At 52.0% G+C, this 11,579-nt stretch overlaps 4 protein-coding genes across 4 annotated transcripts; 3 read left to right on the plus strand and 1 right to left on the minus strand.

Annotated features, from left to right (window-relative positions):
* Positions 1-862: 862 nt before the first annotated feature.
* Positions 863-1,144, plus strand: QC761_310630 (uncharacterized protein; the record flags this gene model as incomplete). Its single annotated transcript, XM_062878196.1, has 2 exons — positions 863-1,031; positions 1,107-1,144. The coding sequence occupies 2 exons, from the start codon at positions 863-865 to the stop codon at positions 1,142-1,144; spliced, it is 207 nt and encodes a 68-aa protein (XP_062734139.1).
* A 550-nt stretch (positions 1,145-1,694) lies between these two features.
* QC761_310620 (uncharacterized protein) lies at positions 1,695-3,530 on the plus strand (the record flags this gene model as incomplete). Its single annotated transcript, XM_062878195.1, has 2 exons — positions 1,695-2,518; positions 2,588-3,530. The coding sequence occupies 2 exons, from the start codon at positions 1,695-1,697 to the stop codon at positions 3,204-3,206; spliced, it is 1,443 nt and encodes a 480-aa protein (XP_062734140.1). The 3' UTR covers positions 3,207-3,530.
* Positions 3,531-6,119: 2,589 nt separating this feature from the next.
* On the minus strand, positions 6,120-7,280 carry UTP5 (Small subunit (SSU) processome component; the record flags this gene model as incomplete). The annotated part of the gene is made up of 1 exon (XM_062878194.1): positions 6,120-7,280. The coding sequence occupies one exon, from the start codon at positions 7,278-7,280 to the stop codon at positions 6,120-6,122; it is 1,161 nt and encodes a 386-aa protein (XP_062734141.1).
* A 1,403-nt stretch (positions 7,281-8,683) lies between these two features.
* On the plus strand, positions 8,684-11,569 carry BDF1 (transcription initiation at TATA-containing promoter protein; the record flags this gene model as incomplete). Its single annotated transcript, XM_062878193.1, has 2 exons — positions 8,684-9,350; positions 9,433-11,569. Coding segments are annotated over exons 1-2 (2,250 nt in total), but the record flags the coding sequence as incomplete, so codon positions are not given.
* Positions 11,570-11,579: the final 10 nt, after the last annotated feature.

The following is an 11,579-nucleotide window of genomic DNA, read 5'->3' on the forward strand; positions in this document are numbered from 1 at the left end:
CTTCGAAAGAGAGGTAGGTAGTGACGGAAAACAAATATCTGAAAGTTGTACGACTACATACGAAACCAGATCACCTTTCCACATGATGCCCACTTCAATTTGTCTATCTTTTCATCACAGGCCAAGTATCAACCCAGGACACGAATACAGAGGGTTGCTTGCATTTTAGTCTGGTTTCTACACATCTTTTGAGGCTGCCCCCTTTTGATTCACCTAGACTAGGTAGGTGGGTACAGCTGATGGCTTTCTTCACTTGCATGAAAGTTGCGCTGAGCCTGCTCTGTAGCGGGTTGTACAACTATTAGGATCATTATCTGTTGGGTCAGAGCTGACCAAAAATCCAAGCATTCGAACGCATGATCCGATTACTTCGGGAAGGATGGATGACGGACTGACCTATATTGGGAGTTTTTGGAAGGTTCCAACGAATGCGAAAGGCACAGTTGTCTCTCGCAACCGGACATCGGACAACTATCCGACGTTAGGTGGGTGAAATCATGGTGGCTAGTTCCAAATAACATCAATATAAAATGTTGATGGTTTCAGCTCAGAGAACATGAACCTGACACAAAAGATCTGAGTTTGTTACCACTGGATCCCCCTTAACGTTTGCCGGCTGAACATGGCCGATTCGGCTACACAAGCTAGCCACGAGCCAAGTGTTGATCCTGCTTAAAGCGGCGAGGGGCCGCGTGGGTGGTGCACCCATTTCAATCTGACCGACGGGACACAGGCTCGGAAGAGTCGGATCTGTTTGCTCATACTCGCCTATAAAGATGTGAGAGCCCGTTGCCTCTGTGTCGAGTGGTTGTTCTCAGCCCAGTTGACCATTCATCTCCTGCGGATATCCACATCGCGTACAATGAAGCTCTCGGCGCCAATTCTATTCTTCTCTTTCTTTGCTGCTGCCTCGGTTGCCCAATACACCGGGCCATGTTCAGTTAACGACTGCGGTGCGAGTCACAGAGTGTGCGCTCGAGGATGGCTCTGTGTCCCCTACCCAAGCTTTGACCCTGCAAAGAGACAAGGTTGTACGTGCAGTACCGCATGAAGTGGGTTCGGCCATCAGTTACCTATTAAATAGACCTGTACTGATTTTCTTCCAGACCGAACATCAAACAAGCTACAGCACGGAATTCTGTAGCAAATGGGATGATGGCCGTTTTTCCTAGGCTGTCTTGCTGGACCAAGCTCAGACTCAACTCTGATTTTGCAAAGGTCCAAGAATTGTTCCGGAGTTACGGGTTGCGCAGGATTGCACATAGGTTCGCTTCATTGGAACAAAGCCTCGAAGAAGAATAAATACACTTTTGCTTGCCTGCCGATGTTTTTTTCGTTTATTGCACTGTTGGTCATATTCGCTCGGTTTCAATAGTGGTACTATGGAACGACATTACCTTGTCCCACCTACCAATCATGGCCTGCTGTGCGTGTTTTTGGAACCGCAGAGCCTCGTTGTATCACGCCGAGGGGTAAGATGAGGTAGGATCGGCACCATCTGTAGATGATATCATCACATGCACCTTGCCACGCCGTCGAACCTTTTTTTTAATAAAAAAAAGGGAAAAACAACCTTGCCTACCTACCTTGCAAGCTTTGGACTGTGTTATTTGTCTAATCTCGTCCCAGCTTTCGAAGCTAAGCTTTTCCAAGGCAAAAACTCCACGACGAATTTGACATGAAATGCAAGCAGCATGGGCTCTGACGGGGAGAAGCCAGCATCTCCAACTCTATCCGACACCGGCAATCATGTCTCAGAAGCCATCCCCACCCTCGACCGTCACGAAGAAAAGCGGCTTCTCTTGAAGCTAGATGCCGTTTTCGTTCCAATCATCATGCTGGTCTATCTTTCTTGCTTCCTTGACCGCACTAATATCGGCAATGTCAAAGTGGCGGGGATGCCGGAGGATATCGGCGCATCTGATGTCGAGTTTTCGACCGCAGTGTCCATCTTTTACGCAACATATGTCGCATTCGAATCGCCCTGGGCTATCCTACTCAAGAAACTCACTCCAAGAGTTGTGTTGACAGGCCTCTGTGTGGTCTGGAGCTTGACTACTATTTTCTCCGGTTTCATCACAGATATCGGGGGGCTGTATGCTGCAAGGTTAATACTAGGAGCATGTGAAGGCGGCCTCTTCCCCGGCTTAAATCTGTACTTGACCATGGTTTACAAACGAGAAGAACAAGCTCGCAGGGTCTCGTATCTGTTTGTTTGTGCGGCATTGTCGGGTGCGTTTGGGGGGTTGTTGGCATACGTGCTCCTGAAAATGGACGGCATAGGGGGATATGCTGGTTGGAGATGGGTCTACATCATAGAAGGCATCTTCAGCATCCTCATAGGCTTGTTGATTTGGTTTGGCTTGCCAGACGATCCCACCAACGCCTACTTCTTGAACGAGAGAGAAAGGGAAATGATGCAGATACGAGCAAAGCAGAGGGCACAGTATATGGGCAGTGAGGAGTTCAGTTGGGAAGAGATCAGAATAGCTTTGAAGGATTTCAAATTGTGGATCAGGTAAAGCCCCTTTTCTATCCCTTACCAACCCCTATTCATGTCCTGAACACAGTTCTAACTTGACGAAAGCGGAGCAATTCAATTCTGCCAGGACATACTTTTGTATGGTTTTAGCACGTTTCTCCCTTCCATCATCACCAGTATGGGCCATAGCAGCATCGAAGCTCAATACCTCACTATCCCCGTTTATATTCTCGGAGGAGCGTGCTTTTTGACCCTGGCATTTGTCTCCGACCATCTGTGCATCCGAGGCCCGTTCATTGCCTTTGCCAACGTCTTTGGCATCGTCGGTTATGTTCTCATCATCTGCCCGACAAGTAACGCCGTCAAATTCTTTGGCACGTTTCTGTGCGCAATTGCAGTGTACAGTGGTCCTGGACTCAATCTCACGTGGCTCAATGTAAACGTCGCACCCCATTATCGCCGGGCAGCTTCGATTGGATTCCAACAGACCATCGGCAACACAGCTGGCATCGTCGCAGGCCAAATTTACCGGACTTCACCGTATCTCTTGGGCAACATCTTTTCGGTCAGCGCTCTGGGCCTGGCTCAACTACTAATCCTGATTCACTGGTTGTACATTGGACGGTGCAACTTGCTCAAGGAGCAGATTGCCAGTGGCAAAGTGCAAGACAAGAGAAGGGTAAAGACTGGTGACTGGGAGTTGGACTTTAAATATCATCTCTAGGCATAAGGCGCCCAAATCCTGTCCCTCGAAAGCTTTTGGCAGAAATCTCGGCTATTGCCACACTGGAGAATGATCAAGTGATCGAATACGCCGCAAATCCGGCCCGTTTGATTCTTCTCGATTTAGCCTGTCCAGCCTTCATGTTGTAATCCATACCAGGATTGCTCCGATGCATACAGGCACTCATTAGAACATCCCAAATTCAGAGAAAACAGACCAACCTTGCAAGAAATCCTACATTTGAATTCCTCAAATGCCTAGAACTCTTAAGGAGAGCCACAATGATATACAGACGCCCTTTGTTAATAATTATGGCTGCTGCAATACCTCTTACTTTTGCCCAGCCGTCTCCCAACATCCTTGACTAACTAGACCTCTCATCCACCACTTCCACACCATCAACATGCCGTACTGTACTGTCTGGCCAGGCGCTTTTCTTTCCTGATTTCAGGGCCTATCTTGAAGGACAAAACTCCTCAACTGGATACACATCTTGCCGGGCACGGCTTCCCTTTGAGTACATGCCGCACGGGTTTGCATTCTCAGTGTTCCACACATTTGTCTCTGGACACCTTACACGAGAAAAAGGCACAGTGCTAAAAGAGATTGGGGTAGAAGTTGCATATCTTGATGAGCAAGTCAGGAAGATGCAGACTGATGGAAGGGTGATCAAGAATGCGTATGGACAGAGAGCAAGCGGGTACAATGGCACATTTGCGCTTTCTGTGCATCTAAAGCCTATGGAGAAGGATGATGCGGAGTTGGGGGTGGCAAGCTGTCCAGGTGTATATTCTCAGCCTGTGATTGAGGTAGATTTGTGGGCCAAGCTAGCAGTAGATGATGGTTACTTGGGAGAAGGGAGTGAGGACACCTACAAACAGTCATGGGTGGAGGGTTCAATGGTGGATTTTGACGTTTTTTGGTCATCCTGTTATCGAAAGGTGGTTGGATGGCCTGCCGTGCCAGTTACTATGTTTGCCCGCCGTCTGAAGTAAAACGTGTAGCGCTGTGGATTTAGACCTACTCAAACAGAGAATGGTCTCTTAGTTATCCCATAGGGCCTTTGGCCTAGGTATGTTTTGAGCCTGTTGGCTGTCTTTTAAAGGGGCTTGGGCTAATGTATTGCTTTTTTGACTTTCAGGTTCTTTCTAATGTCATTTACCTAGCCCGTTTGGTATGGATATGTGTGGCTTAAAGAGATGGCCGCCGTGATGATAGGTAGATCATTGGTTGGATAGAGTGATACCAGAAAGTCAGCCGTGAGAACTGTCGCACCGAGCGTTTGAGACTGTGTAATTCCCGAGCTGCAGACTTTGGCGCTGGCTGTGCTGCAGTGTCTCAACTTGGCCCAGCGGCCTTCTCGAGCTTGGATGCCTCACGGTGATTGGTGTGTCGGATTGCGCCACTATTTTGACATTTCTTCTCTCAGGGGCCACAGAAAGGCAGTCAATTGCCGTGGGGGTGCCAAGTCGTGCTGGAAAAGCCGTGAGCTCGAACCAGTCAGGGGCAATGCACGTCTAGAAATAAAATGTCCCACGGTAATTGCAGGAGAAATGCGTCCTTGAGCGCCCATTTCAGGAGGTGGAGGTGGCGGTGGAGGGCTATTGAAGAATGAGTCCCCATCCTTTTCAGATGTTGTGGTCTTGGATTTTCCCTCTGGACAAAATCAGTGATGCTACCCTTTTCAAAGCTCTCCTCAATGTTACTGCCGAGTCATCTAAACACCAGAATCACCACGAACTAAAAGTCAGCTCTCACAAAAAGGGACAACGATGGGCCGAATATCACAACTAGCTATTTTATGGCTTCTTCACCTATGTCCGGGGCTTTCACAGGATGCTTCAAATACCAGACATGTTCGTTATGATCCTCCTCCATTGATAACCTCAGGGGCAATCGCCAAGCCTTCAGGAGTAAGTGGGTCGGCGTTTGTGTTGCCTTTCAACTAACAACCATCGACACAGTCCACGACACAGTCAGGATATGAAGATACACGATATTTAAACGTAGAAAAAACACCTCTATCTACCTCGGTAGCAGCGGAAAATCCCTCCGAATGGTTATCAAGCAGCAGCCCAACTCTCAGCACCGGGGCCCAAGCTGGTATCATAACAGGCTCTGCCCTTCTCTTCTTCCTCCTGCTCAGTCTCGCCGTGTATCTTTTCTGCCTCAGGAACAGGAAAAAACAGTCGCCACTCGATATCAATGCCCATTCTGGGTTAACCACACGCCCCAGCAATCAACACCTCATCAGCAGCCCAACAAGCCAAGCCACACTCCAAACACCCAAACGCGCCCGAACACCGCTTTCCTTCCCCTTTTCTAACTCCAAAAGAACCGGCCAAGAACAACAGGGAATACCTCTGAGCCCCAGTGCTCTTGACGTCGTGCGAGAGAGGCTAGAGATGGAGTCATTGGGGTTCGGCTACCAGCAAGACAGACGGGACAACAGGCGAGAGGCCAAGAGCGTAGTGGAAAGCTTGGACTGGGACTGGAAGCGGGTGTATGTGTATCCATTTGCCTCGTCGGCATCATCTCGAGGGTCCGTTTACTCTACGTCGGAGAATGCGCCAGGGTTAGAACAAGGAAAGATTGGACCAGGGCTGGGATCTTATTGGGAGGTCAGCAGTCGTGGCAGCAATGGGGGTACTGGCACACCTGGGGGGAGTCGAAGATAGGGGTCTGGCAGCGAATAATGATGCAAGGGAAAGACCTGGGGAACTACAGGGTCGAGTGATGATGAGGATCGAAGTGGTAATGATAATAATAATCAAGACAGAGGCTGATAAAATACGCAGAGGCCCCATCTAGTAGCATGAAAAGCAAAAGACGTTTCGTTACATGGACTTTAGGTATCTGTATTAACATGTAAACTAACGCCTGGAGGATATGCTACCACTCTAACCGACCACTCTATTTTCTGCTCCTCAATGTTCTCTGGACTTTGGCTGGCGGCCCCGCATCCTCACCCTCGCTGTCATCCTCCTCCTCCTCATCAACGTCATCGTGGTCAACCTCGTCTTCGTCAAGAGACTCGATGGCCGCCAGATCCTCCTCGTCCTCGTCCTCGTCCTCTTCCTCATCATCGTCCTCATCAGAATCTGGCAGAGCACTGTGATTGATGGGGAGGTCGTCCTCGTCATCAGCAGGCCCCACTCTCGGACCACCGTTTGTGAGCGCCTTGGTGCTTTCCTGGCCCTCTACGTAGACCACTTGGGCCTCATCTTGATCCTCATCCTCTGACTCGCTCAGCTCATCCTTTCCTTCGAGACGATCGCGGTTGCCACCGGCCAGCTTGGCAGATTTCCTAAACTTCAGCTGAGCGTCCAGCATCTCCAACTTGCCTCGAAGCGCCAACAGCGCTGGCAAACCCCTCGCGCGCTCCTCCAAAACACGACTGAGCTCGGCTAACCGGGCAGTCAAATCTGGCTGTGTGACAAGGGCGCCACCGTGGGCAATCATGGTGAACTTCATCCAGCTCATCAGGTTCATGGCACGGCCGGGGCGACGGTGCATGCGGGAGGCAAGCCTGGAAAGGAGTTCGAGAGCAAGGGCCGAGTCCATGCGATTGATTGTGTTCTCTACAATTTTGAGGTCGCTAGTCTGGAGGCACAATTCGAGGAGCTGCGCATCGTTGGTTCGGAGGGCTTGGTTGATAACGGTGCCGAGCGAGGCGGCGTTGATGAGGCCGGCTTGCCTCTGGTGCAAATCGGAGCGCGAAGAAGGGCCAGCAGTGTCAGCAGCAAGAGAAGCTACCACATCGACCGTCGAGTTGCCGCGCACAATATCGCCAAAAGCAGCCGGAGCAGCAGGCTCAGCATCATCCACATCGCCGCCCATGTCCATGTCCATGTCGACATCTCCCTGTGTTGTCTCCTCGGCCACTTGCTCGATCTGCTGCTGATCCTTCACATCCTCGTCGTCACTTGAGAGCTCGATGGGTTCGTCAGGCTGCTTCGACAAGCCGGTGGACACGGCGGTTCTGGTTTCGTCGATTTTGGCCTTGGAGCGTGCCTTTGCGCTGGCCCTGACGACTGGAGCCGCGATGGTCGCGACTTTTCTCTTGGTTGACATGGCTTGCGATCTGGAGTACTTGGGTGACTGAAAGACGGCCAATGGGGAGCTCGATACAGCTTGATATACCAGTGGAGGGCTTTTGGTTCAATGGAAGGGCCCAGACGAGTGGCCTCAAAGGTTGGATTATTTGCTTTGGTGGTTTGCTGCGATTGAAGCCGCAGGCAAAAAATCCAAACTGTAACCAAAACTTTTTTGCGGATCTCCGCTTGGCACGCCCAGCATTGAATGTGGGGTTCTGGTGCAGCTTAGATGGTCCGTGTGTACTTGGCAGATTGGTGAGCTTCACTCAGCCACACGCATTTCAGAGATGTAGCTGTGGCTGGTGCAACTGAAGGGCACGGTGTCAGTTGGGCACCGAGTTCTGCCAGTCTACTTTATGAGGGCGTCACTGCTGCCTGGTGGGCAAACAAAAGAGAGCAACAGACATTCTACTGTGTACCTATGATCAAGCTTATCAACGCGACGAAGGGTTTGGAGTCACTCAATTGAAAGAGAGTTGGCCGAGCGTGGCGGCACGGACGATAGAATGCCCAACCCCAAATCCCGAATTCATCTTTTCGACATTCCATCAAAGGATGCATCAAAACCTCACCAGCAACACACAAACCATCGGATCATGCCTGGAACGCGTCCAGTCATTTATTTCACCTTCAGAAATTATGTTGGTGACCTGTTTTGCTGGGTCACTGCATTCGCGTCATTATCGCGTATCCCTGTTCACTTAGCGCCATTTCGACCCAGCACCGCAGCTGTTTCAGCCTGTCGCCTCTGGTCGCAGTTGCCATCTTCTTTTCGCCATCGCCAGGATGGTAGGTACGAGGAATCAAGATTCCATCCATCGAGAGCCGTTGAGATAACGAGATATTGCCGTGGTGTTGGTCCATCCTGGTGAGGGAGCCGAAAGCGTCGGATTGGCAGTTGCTGGGCCTATAGTCTGGTGTAAGTGTAGGTATCCCCCCTTTTCCACTCCTTTGTGTATGCTGCCCGTCGCATCCGGCGTGTCTCGTTCGGCTCTGCTTCGTATTGTTATCGCATTTTGCCCTGCTAGGGCACAACTGTATGGATATTATACCAGAACGTGATGAATAGGGATAATAATGTTTGCATTTGCTGCTGAAGTATTGATGTTGGTATTGCAGTGGCCTCGTCAAGGGGTTGGTGGCAGGAGAAAATTCACGAGCTGGGTTCGCACAGAAGACACTTTGTGCCCCCGGTCTCGTGTGCGCACGGCCCACTATAGCTCGGATGTGGCCAATCAGAAACAGGCGAGCCGCATCGATAAGACCAATCAAGCCAGTCAGAGGCGGATCCCCTCCCTTCGTGCTGAGCTAGGCAGCTGTGATAAATAGCCCCGAGCTGCCGACTGGGACTGACATGTGTTTTCACCCAGAAATTTCGAAAAAAAAAGGTCGCGGTACAAAACCACGCCGGACCCCCCCCAAACTGACCAACCAGCGCCCGCCAAAGCATCCCAGCCACCGACCATCAAAAGGCCACCCTCCCCGGCTCGAGTTTTTCCACCTCCGAGCAACGCTCTCTGGCAAGGCTAGCAACCCCAAGCCTATAATTCTCAGCCTTTACCCCGGCCGACTTTTTTCGCCAGACTGTGAGTGGTTGCCAATTTTCTCCTTCGCTTTTTATCTTTTGGGGTTCGCGATCCAACGCGTGTGCACGTCCCCATCCACCTTGCCCACTCCCCGCCGCGTGCCCAATCGTGTGTCTTCCACCATCCACGTCGTCGTCGACATTTCGCCGTCGCAATTTGGACAACCAATCAGCTCCAATACAATAAACCATTCCATTTATTTCATCAAACGACTTGTCTCTCGACTTGTCCCCCGACGCGCCGCTTCGATACACTTTGACTCGGCCATGCGTTGCTAATTCAAGGACTCCTTGACCTAGCCAATTTCATGTCGCGTCGTTCCTGAATCCAGAAATCCCCAAATCCCGAATGGCAGTTATGGCCACTCAGCAATCAGAAGGCGCGGTTGTTGGCGAAAAGCCTGTCGCCAGCTCGCTGGAGCTCGAGAAGGATGCGCGCAATGGCGGCGCCGAAGTGAATGGGTATGTTGCGGCATTGGCTCCTTCCTTCGGAGTCGCATCAAGGTTTGCATGTCAGACTGGAAGCTGACAGCTTTGCTTCTAGCCACACTTCCCCCGAAGCCCCAAACCACACCGAAAAGGACGAGACCGACTCCAAACAAAGCCACAACCAAGAAGCTTTCTCAACAAACAGTGCATTGAAAAGCGAGTCGGCCGATGCGAGTGACAAACCAATCCCAGACGTTCCCACAGATGCAAAGGAGGCGCCCAAGGACGCCGAGCCCGTAAAGATGGACGTCGCGACTCCACCCGACACAGAAATGCCGGATGCACCACCAAGTCCGGCTGCCGAGGTGAAGCAAGCCGAGACACAAATCGAGCTTCCAGCCGAAGTCGCTCCCGACACACAATCTCCGGGTCCATCGAAAGAAGACCAGCCAGCCAAGCCGCCCACGCCTGACGCCCTGATCACATCTGACGCAAAGAACGAGGCTCCGACCAAAGCCATGTCCACTTCGGTATCTCCCATGACCAAGACGGCCCCTACCCCCCCAGCTACCGATAAGGAGGAAGATGTGGTGATGGCAGATGCGCAGGTGACCGCCGAGAGCACTCAAGAGACGCCTGTTTTCGCAACTGTCCCGGACGTGAAGCCGAGCATCGAGAAGGATCTAGTTCCAGCGTCGCCCTCCAAGGGATCTCCAAGCGCGACGGCCGATACCAGCATGTCTGACCTGGCTGCGTCTGCCAAGGTGTCGCGTGAACGGGATATCGACAGTGAGGATGAACCAGTTGCCAAGCGCACCAAGGTTGACCATTCCATCGAGGCCAAGAACAATGTCAACCCCCAAGATCGCATGGATGTCGACCGCCAGTCAGCTCCCCGGGCCACACCTGCGCAGGCTGCGAACGGAAGACCTAAGTATCTCAATGACGATTCCCTCAACGACAATCCCATCACAGATTGGCAGAACCGGCAAATTCGTCAAGTTCTTGCAGGTGTCAAAAAAACCAAGGTGGGCGGCAACTTTCGGCAATCGGTTCAGCATCTGTGGCCTATGCTCTGGCCTGATTACTCGGCACGGATTGCCAATCCTATTGATATTTCGGCCATGGAGAGACGCTTGCGTGGGGACGGGCAGAGCTACAAGAATCTTGGCGAGTTCAAACGGGACTTGAATCTGTTGGTGGATAACGCCGTCAGCTTCAACGGCGAGGCTCACGAAGTGACTGTCCAAGCCAAGGGCTGCCGTTCTGCTATTCTCGACCGTCTCTCGAAGGTCCCTGCCGCTGAACCTGCCCGCCCCGACAAGAAGGACAGCATCAAGCATCACAATATCCGCCATGCCGAACCCCGCTCTGCCGTCCACCAGTCTTCCACCGCCACGCCCCGTCCCCCAAAACCGGCGGCCCCAGCCCCCAAGCCCGCTGTCGAGAACCCTGCTTTTGCCATCCCTCCCGGCAACAACGGTATGCCGCTCATTCGGCGCGACTCGACCAAGGTTGACAGCCGCGCCAAGCGCCCCGTCAAGCCACCTCAGCCAAGAGATGTCTTTACTGACAAGCGCAAGAAGAAGCTCCCCCCCGAGCTTCGGTTCTGCGATGAAGTTCTCACCGAGCTGAGGAAGACCAAGTATTATGATTGCAACGGCGCCTTCCTTCAACCCGTCGACGTCGTCGCTCTGCAAATCCCCACATATTACAAGGTGGTCAAGAAGCCCATGGACCTTTCCACCATGGCCAACAAGCTGCATTCTGGCGAGTACGCTTCGGCCAAGGACGTTGAACGAGACTTTGACCTGATCGTTAAGAACGCCAAGGCCTTCAATGGAGACGACCATCCCGTCACCATTGCCGGCTACAAGCTGCAGAGTCTCTTTCGCGCCGAGATGAACCGAAAGGATGAGTGGCTCGCCCGCAACGCCCCTCCCGAGGTGATCAACACAGCCAGCCCACGGATCAAAGACGAGTCCGACGATGAGCCCTCGGACACGGAACCGGAGCCAGAGCAATCCGAGGAGATCACTAAGGCCCAAACCAAGATCACCAGCATCCAGAAACGACTCGATGACGAGCAAAAGAAGCTGTCCGAGATGATCAACACTGGATCGGCAAGCGAAGAGGATGTTGACATTTCTCACTCCATCATCAGCACTTTGCAGAAGCAACTGATCCGAGAGAGGAACAACCTCAAAGAGCTGACTGCCGCCGTCAAACCGGCAAAGCCAAACAAGCCTGCCAAGTCCAAGA

Source organism: Podospora bellae-mahoneyi, chromosome 3 (assembly GCF_035222275.1).
Source record: "Podospora bellae-mahoneyi strain CBS 112042 chromosome 3, whole genome shotgun sequence".
Taxonomy (NCBI): Eukaryota; Fungi; Ascomycota; class Sordariomycetes; order Sordariales; family Podosporaceae; genus Podospora; species Podospora bellae-mahoneyi.